This window comes from Phyllobates terribilis, unplaced genomic scaffold (assembly GCF_046119375.1).
Source record: "Phyllobates terribilis strain yellow unplaced genomic scaffold, ASM4611937v1 Scaffold_4__5_contigs__length_816908805, whole genome shotgun sequence".
Lineage (NCBI taxonomy): Eukaryota > Metazoa > Chordata > Amphibia > Anura > Dendrobatidae > Phyllobates > Phyllobates terribilis.
This window is the reverse complement of record NW_027362764.1, coordinates 213,940,781-213,961,755: the sequence shown is the minus strand read 5'-3', so window position 1 is coordinate 213,961,755 and position 20,975 is coordinate 213,940,781. Positions and strand designations below refer to the sequence as shown.

Here is a 20,975-nt window from a genome sequence, read left to right as displayed (position 1 = left end):
TAAATGGCATTACCCTCAGATACACACAGAATTTATGTATCCGTATATATCTGCTCCCATGTATACTAAAGCAAAGTATCAATGCATGTAAAGGTGCAAAAAAGTAGATAATTGCATCTCAAAGAAGTATATGTAATGCTTAGTGTGGAGTCCACCACAAATGCCATGATGCGCGTTTCGCGTTAAGTGCTTTCTCAAGGGGGGAGTGTGTTTGTTTCTGATTCTGCCAAAGCAGTGACTTTGCCAGGTAAGGGACTTACCTCTGCGATCCCCCTGCTGTAATATCTGTATACTCTTTTGCTTCCTCCCCTGCCCAGGAGATGTGGTATGCTCCGTACATGGCCAGGGAACTTTTGTTCATGGGAAAACCCCTTTAAACTCTTGAGCAAACCTTTTTTTTTCTACACAGATCGTTAACTTTGTAAAGAAAATCTTTGAATATCCTGATAATCTGGCAAGTGCTCAAGCTCGTCACAGTAAACTCTTCCCAAAGCCTCTCCTTTGGCCTTGACTGACCGTTTTCCCTTTCTGCTACAGTATGTCATCAAAATCCTGCAAATGTGCCGTGTACCTTCCCCCTGACTAATGTACTGCGCATGTCACTGAGGCTGTTCCCCACAGCAGTGAGAATACCATGTGGGGGATGGGTAGGGTACACACCGCTTTCCTGTGGTTCCAGTGCCAAAATCCCTGCCATTACAGAAGAGTAGAGGCCACCAAAGAGGCACTGAGGATGGTTTACTATGGAGAGCCACAGTATGGGTTGGGGCCACTCATAACACTTGCCTGTTAATCGGATAATGCTTGTTCGTCTCTGCAGCACTAATTCTATCTGAAGCCAAAAAATAACTGTCGATATGTTTTAGTTCCACACTTGGTGTGGATTTTTCTTCAGTAAGCTCAAGGAATACATTTTACAAGGCTTTAGTGGATTATGAAATAGGGAATCGAGGTGGTCTACAGGAAGGATTTGACCACTTGAGACAGGTTGTTAATGTAAAAAAATAAAATGCCACCGCTCTTTTGTACCCCTTCTTGTGTTCCCTGTCGATCTCCTGGCTTTCTCTTTTAGCAGGGGCACGAGGTGACCTTGCCTGTCTCCTGACTCCCACCCCGCTCCCACTGAAAGAGGGAGACAGGAGACCGTCAGGGGGCACCAGCAGGAGGCTACCAAGGAGCACTAGTAGTCCACAAGGTGAGTATCTTTTTATATTATTATGTATACACAACCATTGGGATAATTGCTAACCTGTCTCAAAGTGGTGGACAGCTCCTTTAGAATAAATCTTGGCTCTGCCACTCCTGGTAAGTATCACATCAGAACTTAGAAATGGGCTGACGTTTAATATGGATGTGTAACAGTGGTCAGGAGTGTGGTGAAATTGAGCTGTATGGGATGTCAGCAATGTAACATGGGGCCTATATTTTCACTTTTTCAGAGGATGTTCTTGGCAAAGATGCTGGAGAATGTACAATATGTCTGGAGGACCTACAGCAAGGGGACACAATAGCAAGATTACCCTGTTTATGTATATACCACAAAGGGCAAGTATTCTGTATTTGTGTGTTGGCTTGTCGTTTTTATCCTTATTTTGACATTTAATAGGTTTTTCACTTTTCCTGTTAGGGGATTCTGAGTTAATAGAGGGAATGCCCGATGGGTGAAGACCAGAGACTGGACATTGCTGCATAATCTAGTGATATGCCACCATTGTTTACCCTTTAAGAAAAATGCATTATATATTGTTTAAGCAATAATGCCGAGTTCACACATCCATGTATCAAAGTCCGAAATGGACAGTCCACAAGTATCCTGACCCAAACTTGACATCACCATAGTCCTTTTTTTAATGCTGTTATAGTGTCGGCCATTACTACCTCCTGTGGTCGGCATTGCACAGTCTGACTACTCTGACTGTAAAGAACCCTTTCCTGTTTAGCTGCTAGAATCGCCTTTCCTCCCTCTGGTCCTTTGTAAGGTTTTATGAAGGGATAAATAATGTGGCAGCCCTTTGTGCATATAAATGGGATCTCCTTTTTTTTTTTTTTTATTCTAAACCAGCCTAACTTTTCTAACCTCTCATCATAGGAAAAACCTTTCATCCCTTGTAATATTCAAGCTGCCTGCCTTTTGAACCAACGCTAGCTTTCTAATATTTTTTAAATGTGGAGCTGAAAACTGGATTTCATATTCAATATGTGACCTTACATGGGGTATTTGAGGAAAAAAAAAATTACACTTTGATCATAGGATTAAATATCTCTTTTTATACACCCTAATATTTTATTGGCTTTTGCGGCTGTTTCTTGACATTGAGTACTGCTGCTCAGCTTACTTTTTAACCAGAATACCCAAGTCCATCTCCTGTTCTGTAGTCCCGAGAATACTCCATTTAATGTATATGCAGCAATAGGATTACTCTGTCCTAGGTGCATTACTCTACATTTATCTACATTAAACCTCATCTGCCAAGTGTTTGCCCATTCAGATATATTATCCAGATCATTTTGTAATTTCAAGCTCTGTTTTTATCTTACAAATTTCTGTGTGATCAGCAAAGACTGACACTTTACCCTCAATCCCACCCAAAAGGTCATTAATAAAGAGATTAAAAATAATTGGTCCTAGCACAGATCCTTGTGGTCCCCATTTATAAAAACTTTGTTTCCTGTCCCTTAGGCTAAGGTTACATGAACGAATAAAAAAATTGTCCGATCTTTCATCCAGAAAATTCTGACGACTTTCATCCGTATTCATCTCTGTCCAGTTTTTACATCTGTATTTATACATTAAGTTTTTAAAATGTAAATGGTCAATTAGTTTCCTATCTTACTACAGTATTGCAAAATCTAGTGGAAATCGCGATCTCCTTTGAAGGTGCGCATACACCTGAGCTTCAGAGGAGTACCAAGATGGCGGCAATGGGGCGGTGCCTTCATAATGGAAAAAATGAAATGGGAAGTGTTTAACCCTTTAATGCAAAGTCACGTAAATTTATGTGATTGAGGGGGAGATTATTTGTGGAGGAGGCTCAGGAGCTGCTCAGTGAGCTCTAAACTCCTCTCTAGGTTTGCAATACTCCTGAGTGTTGCAAGCTGCATATTTAGGTCTACGGCCTGGGCTTCCAAATATACAACATGGTGACATTGATCGCAGCTATATTCACACTGAAAACGTTTGTTCAAGGCATCCATACATCTCACAATACACACACTTGTTAGCATTGTCATTTGAGCACATATTAAATGGGGATGAACACTACAGACAATATCAAACAACAATGCAAAAAATCAAGAGATACCACTCCTAAGGCTATGTGCCCACAATGCAGAAATGCTCTGGATTTTTTCCTGAGCGTTTCTGCATCTCCCTGGCAGAAAAAACACATGCGGATTGTACATGCAGATTGTACATGCGTTTTTTTTGCCAGGGAAATGCGGATGTGAAGCGTTCTTCACTTGCATTTCCGCATGCGGGTTATCAAGCTCTTTTCCAATCAATTTTAGCATCACTTGGAAAGTGCTTGACAACTTGGTCACACTATATAAATGCATGCAAATAGCATGGATTTATATAGTGTGACCGTAAAGAATGGTAAAAAATAAAAAAATAAATCTATACTTACCTTCCGATGGCCCCCGCAGTCTTGCTTCGCTCCATCCTCCCTTGCCGGCAGCTCGCGGTGCACTGAAGGACCTGCCGTCACATGACTATGACGTCCGCGCAGGTCTTTCAGTCCACCGCGAGCTGCCGGCAAGCGAAGACAAGCGCACCGCGGGCCATCAGAAGGTAAATATCATATTTATTTTTTATTTTCTTTTTTTTACAGGTTCTATGGTACCTGGGTCCGGAGGAGAGTCTCTTGTCCTCCAGACCCGGGTACCATCCGTACATTGAAACGCGTGGAATGCGCATCTACAGATGCAGTGATGCGGAATCCAAGCGTTTCAATGCAAGTCAATGGCGGTGAAAACACAACACTTCCACAAAATAATTGGTAATGCTGCGTTTTTTTCCATAATGATAACCCTTAGCGGAAATTTCCGCAGCATATGCACAGCACATGCGGATTATCATTGGGGAACATGGCTGGCCTTCTACCAAGCGTTTTTTTAAGCGTTTCTGCCGCTGCGGAAATGCTTAAAAAACGCATCGTGGGCACACAGCCTTAGTGTCATATGTTCTTGTGTTGTACTATGGTACTGGGTTAAACTGTACACTTAGCTGCCTCCTTGCGATTAATTGCAGTCCTTGCTCCACTCAGCAAGCCTCGCTGTAAGTCACTGGAACTTGTCTTGTGTCTGATCGCTGTTTTTTCTCTATTGTAGGTGCATAGATGAATGGTTTGAAGTCAATAGATCTTGTCCGGAGCACCCGTCAGACTAGACACCGGTTAGCCCGTATGATAGGTAAATAACTCGCACTTGACTATTTGGCTCTTTTCAAAAGGAATGGGGCTATATTAATCAATGGTAAAGTAGACAGGTTGACATGATTATTATTATTTTTTTAAAAAAAAAACTACTGGGATGACTTGGCTTGCCTTGGAGAAGACATCTTTCTGTTAGACATGGACACAAGTCATACACAATTCTAGGAGCCCACTGTAAGCTGTAGGAGATCGCAACAACACGCTGTCCAACCAACAATAATAACATTTCCCTGGGCAGTCGCAGCTGTCTTCCTCCTTTCCCTACAGAGGTAAAAATTGTGCCCCCAACTCCCCTTTCCTTCTGAGCAGATGCCCATTTTTCCTAATAGTGACAACCATCTTGCTCAGTAGTCGCAGCAATGCCTTCCCGTTAGTCGCAGTTGGAATTTTACTTCTTATCCTAGCAAGTAACCCCACCTTGCCCTAGTTCCTCAAGGGTCACAACAGGAGCTCCTACTTTCCCAGGAGTCACACCCCCTGCCCGTTATTTAGTTGTTTTTTTTTAGGCGTTTCATACCGTGCTTCCTAGAGTTTGAGACCACTTCTGCGGGGAGAAATGGAACTTGATCATGCCGCTGTGTGTTTACAGCACCCACCTTTCTAAATTCTGGTGGCTAACACTCTGAAGATTGTAGTAAGGCTATTTGGCTCAATTCACACTTAGCAATTATCAGAAAGCTACCTACTGCTTAATTCAGGTTTTTGTTGTGTTTACATGTATTTTTTAACGCCTTAGCGACTGAGACAATTTTGACCTTAATGAGTAGGCCAAATTTTACAATTCTGACCAGTGACACCCAAAAAAAAAACATGCAGGGATTGCCCGTGTATGGCAGGCAGGCAATCCCCACGTTTATCTTTTTTGGCTGTATAACAGCCGCGAAACATGGGGCTGGGACTCGGGCACCCCGATACTCTGTGCATACCCGAGCACCCGATGCAAACTTGAGTAGCGAGCACTTGCGCTCATCACTAGTTGTCATATCGTCATCATAGCCCCAACCCTAACCGCAAAGAATGGAAAAAATTAAAAAAATATATATATATTTTATAACTTTTAGCTAAGGGGGTGATAAATTGGGATTTGACTTACTAATTTTTTGCTTTTGATCACACTGATAGGGTCTAAAAGGAACCAATAGGAAAAATTTAGATCTGCACATGCTTCTGCCATTTTTTTTTTTTTTACAGGAAGATGACGCGGAGGGCCGGGGGATGGTAGAGGCACGGGGGGCTCAGGGGACATCATTTTTTTTTTTTTTTTTTTTATAGTGATCGGCGTTATTCACTGAATAACAGCGATCACGTGATCGAGGACTGGAAAATTCGGCCCTGATCATGTTCTCCAGGGTCTCAGCTGCCCTCAAGATTTTCCGACTCTGTAGGGAGTTATAACCTTATCCCCGATCGCCGTTTTAAAAAGGCAATGAGGGAATAAGGCCCCTTAACGGCGCCGTTTTAATGCATATCGGCGGTCGTTAAGGGGTTAAATAATTTTGCCAATGGTTTTCTTTTTTCCCCAATATTACAATATTTTTTAAAAAATACGGTAGTAACCTTGCAATTTTTACATTAAACATAGGGGCTTTTCTTTTTTATACTCCTACTTCCTGTGATTTCAGGAAGAGTTTTCAGCAGACTCCTTATCAGCAGAAGCAGGATTATAATGACAGATAACACCTCTGCGCACAGTGGATAATCCAGGATCCACCATTCACATTAGAAGTCCCTTCAAAACTTTTGCACATTAGATTCTTCAATTCAAATATAGTCAGGTTATTGTGGCTATGTACATATGTTGTTTCCTTAAACAGGAGGTTAGTCTAAAAATAGCAAGATTAGTGTGAAAATAGCAAGATTTAAATTTGTTTTGTTTTTTAATACACATTGCAATTAAAACCATTGCCAAAAATATATTTAACACACACACTTGGTTTCTGATGCTGGCTACCCTCTAATGGCTGAGGAACATTTTTGGCTGCTGCTGCAGACTGAAACTGTGTGCAGTAGGGAAAACCCGTTCCTTTTGTATTCTCATTTAATATCCTGTATCACTCTTGTTTAACATGGTGGTTTTCATGTAGAAACTGTCCATGCAATGTTTCGTAGAACTGTAAAATACAAGTTGTTGTTTTTTTACAATATCTTTGTACCAATGTTGTAAAATTATTATGTATAGCTCAACAGTGCGGCGTATTCTCAATGGAGAAAAGAAAGTCACAAAGATGATTTGATTAGAGATTGGAACCAATTATTTATTTCATTATTAGAATCTGAATTTGGTTAAAATCTAAAACTGACCAATCACCTGAAGCTAAAGGACATTTCTAGGACATGACTCTGCCTCCTGATGGTGACATTTGGTATTGCAGCAATTTGAATCTTGTTTTTTTTTTCTACATGTTGAGCAGAATTTTTATTACTGATTGACAGATGTATTATATTTATACTAACCATGTATATATATATTTTTTTCCCCAGTAGCTTTATTATTCTGCTGGTAAGAAGAGAATTACCTAAGGAACAGATATCCATCTGCTGTGACTATCCTGAGAAGGGGCATTACAGGCCTCCTTGCCTTAGACCTTCATGTTGCTGGGAATCTAGATTCAGTGAAGATGAGAAACTCTAGATTTCCTCAGAGATCAGTGTGCCAAACGTTCACTATGGAAGGATGCACACAGGGATTTTCAAAATGCTGCACATCCTGTTGAAGACGACAACGCACTTGTGCCCCACCATTCCTATTAATGAACCATACATACTGTAGGCCAAAGTTAACTCTTGCCCCTGCATTCAGCTTTTTTTTATTGACCTACGCAAGCCAGGAGCCAGTAAGGCAATTTTTTTTCTGGACTGAGAACATCTCTAAAAAATGTTTTTCTTTCTTTTATTGTTAATCTATATATTTTCCTTTTTAGATGCCAAAATCCTAACCGTTCATGGTTTTTACGGTACAGACCCATTTTTGTACTTTGAGAAGACAAAATGTGAAATTTTTTTTTTTTTTTTTTTGTGCGCCCTAGTAGTAGAGGGCGCACAAAAAATCCACCATTCCATATCCACCATTTTTGTGTCTGTTTAGTGTCTACATATGCGGACTTTGGCTCCATGCCTCCAGAAGCTGATTACCATACTAAAGCATATCTTCCTACCGATTAACCCTTTCATCTCAGAGCCACAACCTGCATCTGAGCGGTGATATTTTTGTGTTTTTTGTTTTTTTTAAATATATATATTTAGTCAGGGAACATAAGCCATCAAAGTGCCATTAAACCTAAAGCAGTTGGTATGTTTACATCCCTAAAATGCTTGTGACGTATGCAAAAGACAATGCTGTCTGTCCATGTGATATCAGAGCAGAGCTTGAAGTGAACCTTACACAAAATAACACATTGCTATAGCGGTTGTGGAAGTCTATGTAGAGATCAATGTAGCAGAAAAATCATGGCAAAAAAAACCCCACTGTGTGAATGCAGCCTTAGAAAGTTACAAACTCAAACATAATGAATCCTGCCACAAATATTTGGTACTCGTGTCTCTGCACTATTATGGTGCATGGAGCTACTAGGATGGTGGATGGTGAGCGAACAGCAAACTATGTCCTATGAGGAACGGTTAGAGGATTTGGGAATGTTTAGCTTGCAAAAAAGAAGACTGAAAGGAGACTTAATAGCTGTCTACAAATATCTGAAGAGTGTCACAGTATAGAGGGATCAGATTTATTCTCATTTGCACAAAGAAAGACTAGAAGCAATGGGATGAAACTGAATGGGAGGAGATACAGATTAGATATTAGAAAAAACTTTTTGACAGTGAGGATGACCAATGAGTGGAACAGGCTGCCACGAGAGGTGGTGAGTTCCCCTTCAATGGATGTCTTCATCATAGGCTGGTCAGACATCTGTCTGAGATGGTTTAGTGACTCCTGCATTGAGCAGAGGGTTGGACACCATGACACTGGACTCGGTCCCCTCCAACTCTACCATTCTATGATTCTAACAGTTCTGAAGCATCTCTTCTCTTGCATCATTGCTGGTATTCCTCTTAGAAATGCAGAAATAACTTGACAACTGAGCGTAACTTCTGTTAAGTGAAGAGAAAACACTGGAAAGGACGAAAAGCGCAATAGGGTCTTATCTGGGTATAAAATTAGAGGACATGCCCCTGGTTTGGTTGTGTACACGCAACCACTAATAAGACTTTGGCTGCTGTAGACCCACGAGGAAAATCGGGGAAACAAAACTGGAAACAAAAGGGTTAACCTGCGCTGCCATCAATTAAGGATGAGAAAAGCAGAACCCAGATGTATGCGGTCTATTCGTCAATGCATTTCGAGGTTTACAACCTCTTCATCAGGACAAACCACGGTGCAGGTTAACCCATTTGTTTCCAGTTTTGTTTCCTAACTTCTCCTGTTGTCAGAGGTGTTCCTACAATCTGGTACTGTGACATTGTCCAATCAGTGATCAGACTCTGTGGGAACACGCCCCAACTAGTACCGTAATTTAATAATGCATTTCTTGGAAGAATAAGACCAGAACAGCGCTTTGCAAAGATGCTCCAGAATTGTTTTTTTATGTGAAATAAAAATCTTTGCTAAAATCAAGAAGAGCTGCCAGGTCTCCTTTACGGAAGTAACTAACGATGTTGTTCTGTAGAAGAGATGAGTAATTGAGCGCTTTCTCAGTATTTAGTTGAAAACTCTCCTGGAGTTCCACACTAGAGTTGAATTACAATCCATTATGACTACTACTAAGCGCTCCATATAATGGAAAAAAAAATAGATGTGCCAAATTTATCATACCGGATCATTCTGAATGATAATTTTGGTGCACATTGCTAGACAAGTTAGTCACTTCCTTATGCCACCTTTTGGGTGGCTTTCTTTTACACCAAAACTTTGGCTTTTTGTTGGCTCATATAAAGAGGTATTCTCAAGTTCGAAAGTTATCCCCCATCAAATGAATAGGGGATAACTTCCTGATTGCTAGGGGTTTAATCGATGTGATCACCAACCATCCAGAAAATAGGGGCTCCGAAGAGCCCCATGCGAATGGCAGGGTGGTCAATCATGCGCACTTCTGCTCCACTCATTAGTAATGGGACTGCAGGAGATAGTCGAGCACGGCACTTGGTTGATCTTCGGCACACCCATAAAAATGAATGGAGCGGCAGTGTGCATGATCAACCACCAGTCTATTCACGTGGGGCTCTTCACAGCCTCAGTTCTCAGGATCGATTGGGGAGGTCCAGCAATCAGAAACTCATCCTCTATCCCATGGATAGGGGATAATTATAAACTTAAGAGCTCTAAGCGTCACCCCCTTTTCTAGACACTAAAGCGCCAAATGTGTCTAAAAACAAAATCGATTTGGTGGAAGGCATGTACACAACTTTTTTAGCATAGTAAAGCCACCACTACCGTCTTCTGGTTTCCATATTGAATTTAGTGAATGTGTCTGCTTAACATTTTAATGTTAAGAGATAGCCTAATCGAAAAGCATGCAAAACTATATAGAATGAAAAAGATTCTTTTTAACAGCTTAATAACATACTACGATTTGTATATGCCGTAAGATCTGCTTGGCAAATTATGGCGCTTTCTTTGTATTACTTATGAAGTGCAGGTAAGTCCATTAAACTCAGGGATGAAAGGGTTAATACAGTGTGTCCTATGTGTTGCAAGTTCTGAATAATAAATTCAATACACCATAATATTGCAGCTATGCAATTATTTTTTTTTTTTTTTTAGAATACAAGTTCAGTTTTTTTAAAGTGGTAAATTAATTTTAATTTACGGGTAATTATTATTGGCCATTATGGTACATAAAATGCTGTAATTAATGTGTTGTAACCTTGTTATTGTATGAGATTATTTTTACTGCTACTTTGAAAGTAAAGGAAATCGTGTGCTGGATCTTGTTCAGTCGTCTCAATCTATGAAAACATTGATGATGTTTGTCTTTTTTCTTATTTATTTTTTTTGTTTTCACTCAAGTTTCATTTAACTTCCTTTTGCAATGCTTTTTAAAGGGAATCTGTCAGCAGGTTTTTGCTACTTCATCTGAGAGCAGCATAATGTAGGCAAAGAGAAACTGAATCCAACAATGTATCACTTAGATTACTGGGTGCAGCCGTTCTCACACAATCAGATTTATCAATGCAGCAGAGCTGAGGAAGCTGCCCCCGCCCACACCAGGCTCTGTATATACAATGTCTATAGACAGTGCGGTGATTATCACAGGAAGGGGCGGAGATAGACCAGGTCTCATTAACCAGCAAGTCACAGCAATGATAAGCTCCTTGTGATAAAACAATCATTCTAATCAAACACAACCATGGAGCTTGATAAGAGAGGCATGCCTGAAATCTGTGTGTTAACCTCTACAGCATGCTGTCTTCAGATTGCATAGCAAAAACCTTCCTTTTAACTCAGAAATGAAAACGCCTTGTACTATAGCTTGGTCAGACTGGCACTAAAGTGTTGCAGTATTTTTAAAGTGTACATTTACATGTACCAGTTGAATTGGAGATGTTAGTTCATTAAGATGGAAAATTAAGAATTAAAAAATGCTGATAATGGTTACGACTCGGAACAAAAATTGGCTACTATTCTGCTAACATGGAATTTAAAGGGATTGCCTAGTAAAAAAAATAGTGTGTGTTCAAGACTGATACTAATGACCTATGTAGGATAGTTCTACACAAATCATCTACTCTACAGTATGAACTCAGTGGGCCCTTCATCTGGCACCTTACCGATCAGCTGTTCACCGCTCCCATAGCTGCTGGAAGTATTGTACAAAGCAAGAACACTCCAGCGCTATACACTGTAGTGGCCGTTCCCAGGTACTGCAGCTTGACTTTTTTTTTTTTCTGCCTTGTGCTGAGAGAGATATACTGAGGAATGATTGCTCTTTTCCTGCAGAATGTGACTAGTTTCTCTTTACGCTCTATACACTCAATTGTCCTTGATGATCAGGGCTGTGGAGTCGGTAAGCCAAACCTCCAACTCCTCTATTTATCAGACTCCACAGCCCGGCCTCACTACTGAGCGTGTACATAAAGTGCAGCAGAGATTCATCTCAACTAAAAGCCCAGACCCTTAGATCAGGAACAGAGCAGATATTTATAGGACATTTCATAACTTTCCCAAATTCTTATGAAAACATTTACAGCGCATCCTGCATTGTACTACTGTAACGATTTATTATATATTTTAGGACTACTGTACCCATTTTATTCCGACTCCACAGCCCTGTTTATAATTCATCCTTTCTTCGCCCTGCAGACTCCCATGTGTGCTCTCCTCCCTATCTGCACTCTGCTACTGTATAGTACAGCCTGTGTCAATAAAAATTTGGACGCTTTCCTCCAGCTCTGCGCTGTGATTATCCTTGTATATCCTTCTCCTTGTATATTCAGCATCTTGAAAAGAGCAGAGGGACAGCGGTCGATCATTTTCAGAGCCCTTGATCATTTGTACAGCACTTGGCTATCTTCGTCTGCCTCACTGAATTTGTACAGAGCAGTAGTATGCCTACTTGACAGTTGTTCCATTCAGATGCTGGACTCGGCGACCCCAGGTTTCATGATTGTTGGGGATTTTAGTGTTTTGTCCCTCACCAGACATTTGTCCCCCTTTCCACAGGATAAGTAGTAAGTTGTAATCTCAAAACCCCTTAAAGCCTGTAGACTTGTAAATCCTCACATCGCACACTGTGAGGATTCTCCAGTGCCATCGGTGGATGCAAGTATCTGAATTGCGCACGTACAATCACATGCCGACTAGAAGTGCATGGCCTTGCTTAATGCAAGTGTATTGCATGAGTCCAGATACCGTCTAGTTGGAATGTGGCCATAAGATTGCATACTTGCGGTCACAGACTGCCTGCTCCCAGCACCGGAGAATCCTTGCAGTGCGCGCGATGTGAGGATTCACAAGTGTGCAGTCACTCTGTGCCTGCAGACATGTAACCTAAGGCTGGACAATCCCTTTAAATTACCTCTCAAGTCAAGCTGGTGCTTTGCTCAATCAAATCCTTGATGGAAGATTATGGGCCTTTTTTTTGTCACTTTTCTTTCTATGTTGTGATCATTGCTGATGTCTTTTGTGTCAAAGCAAAAAGGTGCACGTGGTTCCTAAATTTTGCGCAAAGTCAAAAAAGGGGTTATTTTTTTTGTCTGAAGACTTTAGCATAGAAAGTTGCAGATTTTCCAAAATGTCAACATTTTTGCACAATTTACTGGCATACATAACACACGAGAGGCTGTTGGAATAAAATTTTCGAGAAATTAATCTGCCGGAAACATCTTGAAACCCTAAATTCTGCTCACAAAGGGGAATATTAAAAAAACTTTAATATATCGAATAGACTTCAAAAGAAAGCACAAATGGAAAAATGAATTTAATTAAAAAAAAAAAAAGCAAAACACTAAAACCTAGACAAAAAAAAAAACAGCTGCAAATGCCCTTTGTGTCTGCTTGAAAACTGCATCTTAGACTGAATTCTCATTAAGTCTCCATGAAGAGGAGTGGATGGGATTATATTACCGTACAAGTGAAAAGTGGGTTGAGGCAGAAGACCCTACGGTATCAATATACACCCTCAGGACTAGGCACACAGGAAAAATACAAATTTGGAAATGCATTGTACGACTTAGTATGTTACTAGATTGATCACGCACCGGGCATCCTCTCTCAGATGTCATACAGCATACTGCAGTAACTGAGAAGAACCATCTTACCGGAGGAGAAAGGTAAGACACTGAGCACAGAGGGAAAGGGGATTGTCTACTTCATAATATGATAATGAAACTATAACCTCTTGGACTCCTCAGAGAATGAGGGGCTTTCCAATCTACCCACCATGGAGGGAAGTGCAACAAAGCTTAAGGTTGGAAAAAAACGATTTAAAAAAAAAAAAAGGAAGTCTGTCCGGCCTAATGCACGGAGGGTAGACATGAGCACAGCCGGGCAGGAAAAACTCCAAAGGATCCACAACACTTTAGCAGTACCGCATCTCCTCCTTTCTGCAGACTTTGAGGTTCTGGCAGTCGACCGTCCACTCATTAAATGATGGCATATGCTAATTAATCTATCATCTCTAATAATATTATATTCTAGCCATCTTATACTAAACTACAATTTTGTGGAAGAATGCGCAGCTCTGAAACATGAAGGAGGAAGTTAAGGTTAAGCAGAAAAAAAAGTGGATGTGAAAGGCAAGCTGACTAATTAGCAGGCAGCACTGAACTGGGCATACGTGTTCACACCCTCTTCAGTTACCACTCCAAGCTTCGCTACGTACAGTTATGCCAGGAACAGACCTCTGTGGGTCCACATATTAATTTATATTGTCACTGTGATCGAAGGTTGGGAACGTATTATATTCTGGATCATTCATTCCCTGTAAAACAATCCTGTTCCATGAAAAAAGAGAAGGCGCTGAAAAAAATCAAAAGTTATAAAAAAAAAATGTCTGTAGCCAAAGCCATACCCTTACCAAGAGTACACAGCCGTTCCATTCCAGGAAAGGAGTAAAGGGAATCTAGCAGCAGGATTTTGCCCCCAAATTCTATACCTTTGTGTGTAACTCTTTCAAACACAAGTCCAGCAATACCTTTATGTGGACAGTCCATTACTCCATTTCTGAGAAATCAGTGTTTGAATTGATATGCAAATGATTCTGAAGAACTATTTGTAGCTCTGAAGCCTCTGTCACTACTTCTATTTCTCACCCAGAACCGCTTACTCCATCTTGACGGACAACTACTTTGCCTGAAGTCACACAGCATAGAGGCTGAGAAGGTAGCACGCTGGGCGGGGAATAGAGCTGGAGTGAAAGAGGCTTCAGATCTACAGCCTCATTTGCCTATCAATTCAAATGCTGATTTCTTAGTGAGAGAGTAAGGGACTGGCCACTTAAAGGTATTGCTATGTAGAGATTGGAGGGTGAAATCCTACTGACAGATTCACTTTAACATACCAGTCTGCTCTCTCTAGCCCATTGATCTCTATACAACAGTTTACTGCTCATCTCCCTCCCTCTCAGCTCCTGACCAAAGTGCTCTTATCAGTACAAAAACTCTGCACTCAATATAATGCTTTGCAAAGGAATGTGGATTTTATTTACAAACAGGAACAGTCCGTGAAAACAGCTAATGACGTTTCTGTCGATAATGGACCTTCATCAGCTATTTACTGTATTTTTGTAAAATTGCATAATCCTCTCGGGGATATTAATAGGGGTGATGCGGACTGTGTACATTAAGATGATACCTGTTATCTGCACTTAGGAAAAGCGCTCTTATCAGTCTTGTAGATTCACAATCCCTGTGTCAGCAGTTTATATAGCAGTTCTCCTAGTCCTGGCTCTAACTTTCCTGAGCTTTGTGCTTGTTCAAATGCCTCTGTGATAACAGTGTGGACTCAGAACAAACAATAACAGACCGTTAATATGTAATAGTAGAATGAAGCTGCTCACTAGAACTGTCACTCAAGGAGGAGCACCCCCCAATCAACCAGAAAGTAAGGAGAGACTGCATAGTTTTGAGGTGTTTAAGAGACAACTTGAGAATACCCTTTCAGATACTTAAAACTCAATTTTGATAGACAAAGGAATATTTGAAAGTTATTCAAAGTCATCATTCAATATGTTGACATATTGGTTGGGAATAAAATACCCCAGTCATGAGAAAATTAATATACACTTTTTCTTCATTATATTGACTAGGCCCTTGCATGAGGTGGAAAGCTCATTTCTCTGTATTGAGAAACTGTACAATATGGTCAAAATTATAGAAACCATGTGCTTTAACCCCACCTATTGTAAAGTGGTGCATAATATCAAGTATGGTGCCAAGGACTCTACATACGTTTAATCATAACACCACCATACAATGCCTGCTTTTGTCACAAGCCAGTTTTGTGAATTTTCTTCATCTACCCCAGTTAACTGCCAGGGCTATTGTAAAGTGGAACCATGTACAATTTGTACAGATGAGCCATGAAGTAGTCACACTGTGGTCACTGAAGCATGTTGCATAAGAGAAAAAAAAGTCTTTAGAGTCCCAAATTACACCAGGAAATAGCATCAGCCCAGGAGGTGGAAGTTCTTCAGGAGGCTAAAAAATATATAATTGTTTTTTATACACAAGACTAAAGTCCGTACGGACAATTGTGAGCATCCGCTTCAGTAATGTATAGCCCACTGCTGCCGGATGCTCAAATTGTGGAAGCATTCGCTGAAGCAATGAAAAGGGGTTTTCCGCACAAAGTATATTTTAATTAATAGAGCTTGGACTAAAAATAAATTCCACAATTAGTTATGTTAAAAATACCTGTTTCTGCTCTTAGATAACCTTATAAACGTGCCCCTGCTGTGTACTGTGTAATGGCTGTGTCTGACCGTATAGGAACATGGTCTGATCATACCACATCTCTTGGGCAGGGGGGGAGCAAAAGAGTACACAGACAGTACAGCACAGGATCACAGATGATTCTTTTTGTAAGGTAAAACATTTCCCTGTTTTTAAGCAATGTTTCACTTCACAGGAAGAATCAGCTGTGATCCCATGCTGTCCTGTCTGTATACTCTCTTGCTTCCCCCCTGCCCAGGAGCTGTGGTATGATCAGACCATGTTCCTGTACGGTCAGACACAGCCATTACACAGTACACAGCAGGGGCACATTTATAAGGTTATCTCAGTACACGAACAATTTTTTAACACATCAAATTGTGGAACTTATTCTAAAATCTATTGATTAAAATGTTGATTGAGATTAACTTTGTTTATGGGAAAACCCCTTTAATTCCGTTTTTGCTGACTGTGGCCATCAGATGGATGTCTGGAGGATGCTACCTTTCTAAATGCAAAGTAACTACAGTTTTTCTCACCCGCATTTCCTGTGACTATGCATTATGCTGCAGCTATGTAAATGGAATAATTCTAAGAATTTCTGGACATCTAATAAATTTACAGTAATTTTACAACCTGGAAAAATCTGTTTATTAGAATACAAAGGCTGCATAAAGATTTACATTAAGGAATATGCAAATAAGATTGTGTAAAATATCAGCATTTATTGTACATAAAGAAAAAATAGTTGTAAATAAATATTACAAACATCAGCATTTCATATTCAAAATGTGAATCTGGTTACATGCTAAGCATGTATAAGACATTAAAAAAAATATATAAAAATATATATGTTGTTAAAAAGCTTTGGTGTGCACTTATGTTACAATCACACATTGAGGGTTTTATTTTTATCCACATAAACCAGAGCGTCTCATCTTATTTTAACATTAAAAGTGGTCTTAGAACTGACTATAGGAAATTATAGTCAATGAGAAAAATGTAGCAAATATAAATGCAATGGGCAGTAGTATGAATTCACTTATTTTCTGCTATACTATTAATGAAATATGTTTTAATCCTGTTTACTACAATGTATAATTTTTCCACTGTGGAAGGGGTGGTATGGGATCATGTAAATTAAGATCATCTAGCATAATAGGATTACTAATAGCCAGGTTTTCCTTCAGCCAGGGCAAAGGTTTAGGTTGTTACACTAGCTGTGCCTCTGAATATTTTGGCTATATTTTTGGGGGGCATCTATCCTCCACTAGATATGCACCTTATTTATTAATACACATTTTACTGTGCATGGAGGGCTAAAAAGAATTACTTGTTCAAAGTTGCTCAACTTTGGAAGATAACTTACTGACTGACAGGTGTCCGACCGCAGTGGCCCCCACTGATCCTGAGAAGTAGAGTGCCAGTCGATCATGTGCACTGTTGCCCCATCTCTTTATAATGTGACAATCTGAGATAGTAGAGTGCCAGCAGGTCTCTGGCCCTCCCATAACAATGAATGAGGTGGCAGTGCGCATGATCAACCATTGCTCCATTCACACGGTTCTAGGGATCTGTTGGGGTCCAGCATCTGGAAAGTTTATCTCCTATCCAACAGATTGGGGATAATGTCTAAACTTGAGAAGATCCTTTTAATATTCTTCTAGTTACCCACTCCCTCATGAGATTTTCCTAGCATTTACAACAGTGGCAGGGTTATTCTGTTTCAAGGTAAAGGGGTCCTAGCATAGCCAAACATACCCTAATGCATCCAGCTGCTATTTTCCACATTATCCTCGGAATAAAGCCTGCCTTAAAGTTGTAATGCCTGGAGACAATAGTGATGTTCATGGAATCGTAAAGGAAATCAGCCATCAGGTTTTTGCTATTTAATCTGGGAAAAGAATAATGTAGTGGCAGAGAGCCTGATTCCAGAAATGTGTCACTTGCATGGCAGCTTGCTATAGATTCAATACAGGAGATTATCACAAGAGGACTAGTTCTCACGTGCAGTCCAGTCCAGCTAATCTATGTAACTCCACCTCTAACATTGACTGGCAGCTTCCTGACAGTGTACAGTGTGCACAGAAAGCTGCAGATCAGATGTGGGTGACGTTATACAGAACTCAGCATTCTGACCAGCAGAGAAAACAGATTCTATCAAAACTACACCGAGCAGCTCAGTAAGTGATACATTTGCTGGAATCAGGCTCTCTGTCCCTACATAATGCTAGTCTCGGATTACATAGCAAATATCTGCTGGCAAATTCTCTTTAAGGATGGGGCAGTCTACATGTGTCATGGGGGGCTGGAATGACAGCACAGCTAGATGTCATCTATGTCGTTTGTGCTTCTCCTTGTAAATTACGCAAGCCATCAACCCCAACAAGAAATGTGATTCCAAATGCTAATGGAGTCAAGTAATAAAACTGCGGGATTGACTAAACAGCCAACAACATGCCTCATTCTCTTCTCTAATCTTTGAAATGGGATTAGTGGCCACAGACCTACTGTTCTATCGCTATTTATTTATACCTTAAATAAATTAATTTTCTTGTCGATTGTAACAGAGTCTAAAACACGTATGTCTGCTGCATGTATGTAGTAGGTACATTTAATATTCTTATATGAAGTCTGTCAGCACAAATGACTGTTCAAACCAACCACAGATAATCAGTGCATCTTCCCACCCACTTGTTTTCCATCTATGTCAGCCCATTGGTCTCCTTTTTACGACAGAGCTGTCAATCAATGAAAAGGGGAGGGGAGAGTGTAGATGGAAAACAAGTGGGAAGGTGCATTGAACAGTTCAGTCACACCAAGGATGCACCAAGAGCATATGCTTGGTTTGAACAGTCATTTTGTGCTGACGCTCTTTAAAAGGGAATCTCAACAGGTTTTGGCTACCTAATCTGAGAGAAACATAATGAAGAGACAGACACCCTGATTTTAACAGTGTGTCACTTTCTAAGCTGCTTGCCATAATTTTGATATTGTCTGCTGATGAAACAATGATTTTATCAGTAGAGGACTAGTAAACCTGCTGCCATGTAGTCCTCCATATTTATGAGCTCTGTATAACTCCGCACTCACCACTGACAGATTTCTGCCTATGCACAGTGTACACAGAAAGCTGTCACTCAGTGGTGTGGGCAAAATTATACAGGTAGATCTATAGCAGAGAAGAGAGATCTTGTCAAAACTTCAGCAGAAAGCCCAGTAAGTTATACATCGCTGGCATCAGGATCTCTTCCCCTACACATGCAGTAAGGCTTCATGCTGGAAGGAGTATTGCCATGACCAGTAGGATGTAACAGGAGTGAGGTCCGGACGTTCCTCTGTTTTAGTAGATCTTCAGGACCACATATTCAAATCAGGTTTTAATCCTAGAATTCATCTGAAAAGGTTCATTCTCATCAAGAGTAAGAGGATTGTTATGTAAACTGAAAGAAACAGTATTTTGTATGAAATTGATTGCAGTTTAAAAAAAGCACCCTACAGATATTTACCCTTAAAAGTTGTATGTTAGTGATATACAGTGCTTAGCATAAATGAGTACACCCCCTTTGAAAAGTTAGATTTTAATCAATATATCATTTTGACAAGACTGAGTTTCATAGAACCTTTCATTATCCCACTACATGAAAGTAAGGTTAACAATATAAAGTTCATGACAACATCTTCAGTTTTACAAATATTAGTTGATGCAAAAAAGGATTACACCCCGTATCAAAAACTACCACATCTAGTATTGTGTATGACCTCCATGATTTTTAAGGACAGGACCTTCTAGGCATGGAAAGAACAAGGTGGCGACATATTGCGACATCTATGTTTTTCCATTCTTCAAAAAAGACCTCGTTTTGGTCCTGGATGCTGGATGGAGAGTGATGCTCAACTTGTCTCTTCAGAATTCCCCATAGGTGTTCGATTGGGTTCAGATCAGGAGACATACCTGGCCACTTAATTACTTTCACCCTGTTCTTCTTCAGAAATGTATCAGTGACCTTAGATATGTGTTTTGGATAATTTTCAATTAGGAAAAGTGCACGTCTACCAAGGACACAGAGTGATGGCAGCATCTTCTCTTTCCAATATAGAGCAGTCATCTGTGAATTCATGATATTATCAATGAAATGTAGCTCCCTGACACCAGGAGCCCTCATGCAGCCCCACATAAGGACACTGCCACCACCATGTTTCACTATAGGCAATGTGCATTTTTTGCACTCATCAGCTTTGCGACAAAATACAATTTTGAAGCCATCACCTCCATAAACTTTTATCTTGGTCTCCAGAGTATAGAGTCCCAGTAGTCTACCTATATTTTAGGCATGGACTGTGACAAATTGTAGACAGGCTTTCTTTGTGCATGGGCTTTAGGATAGGCTTCATTCGTGGACAACACCAATGCATCCTGTGCAATGTACGCCCTATTGCGTCACGGGAAACACTCACCCCAGTTTGTCTACTTTTAGCAAATGCAGTGAACTTGCATGTCGATTTTTTTTTGAACCCTACTCATCAGAAGATTCTGCTATTTAGGTGTTAACTTCCCCGGTCGGCCTGAACGTCTCTGTGAAATGGTTGCAGCACCATCTTTGTTACATTTCTAAATCACTTTTTTCTAAAGTAATTTGACTGTTCAGTAAAGTCTTGCTGATCTTCTTGTAGCCGTCACCTTTCTTGTGTAAAGGCATTATTTTATTTCTCAGGTCTTGTCACATTTCTCTTCCTTGTGGTGCCATTGCTGACAGCATGAAATGGGAAGGGGATTTCTTTAAGTAATGCCCTAACCACTTATCATTGGTTGAATTCTTATTGATTAGAATTTAGTAGTCTAAACTTTAGCTTTGCTCCTAAGTCTTTCATTGTGGTATAGTCATTTTTGCCAACAAGGTCTTGTATGAAATTGTTAGGAAAATAATTTTTTGGGGTGTGCAAAATATCAAATTTTGTTAGCAATCAATGGACCACATTTCTGGGAGTATTTTGTAATATGGTATGCCATAGAAAATATTGATACTATGACAAATCTGTTAAGGTGTACAAATTTATGCTTAGCACTGTATCGGCTAAGATTCAAGTAGATTCTGCTAAATGACAAGAATGCACCAGGGCTGGCAGAACAAAGTCTTCAAGACACTTCTGGTCCCACCAATTTCTCAAGCCACCAGT

At 40.2% G+C, this 20,975-nt stretch overlaps 2 protein-coding genes across 4 annotated transcripts in view; one reads left to right on the top strand and one right to left on the bottom strand.

Annotated features, from left to right (window-relative positions):
* Positions 1–11,813, top strand: part of ZNRF2 (zinc and ring finger 2) — a 99,825-nt gene extending 88,012 nt beyond the window's left edge. The window contains exons 3-5 of one of the 2 annotated variants that reach the window (XM_073678063.1): positions 1,440–1,545; positions 4,330–4,410; positions 6,918–11,813. In XM_073678063.1, the coding sequence (XP_073534164.1) occupies positions 1,440–1,545; positions 4,330–4,387 (164 nt within the window). In that variant the 3' untranslated portion in view covers positions 4,388–4,410; positions 6,918–11,813. Of the gene's footprint in view, positions 1–1,439; positions 1,546–4,329; positions 4,411–6,914 lie in introns of both variants that reach the window. The other variant, XM_073678062.1, reaches the window with a different exon arrangement.
* Positions 11,814–16,423: 4,610 nt separating this feature from the next.
* NOD1 (nucleotide binding oligomerization domain containing 1) overlaps positions 16,424–20,975 on the bottom strand; it is a 93,738-nt gene continuing 89,186 nt past the window's right edge. Inside the window, exon 11 of one of the 2 annotated variants that reach the window (XM_073678059.1) lies at positions 16,424–19,240. In XM_073678059.1, coding sequence (XP_073534160.1) covers positions 19,171–19,240 — 70 coding nt within the window. In that variant the 3' untranslated portion in view covers positions 16,424–19,170. The remainder of the gene's footprint in view (positions 19,241–20,975) is intronic. The other variant, XM_073678058.1, reaches the window with a different exon arrangement.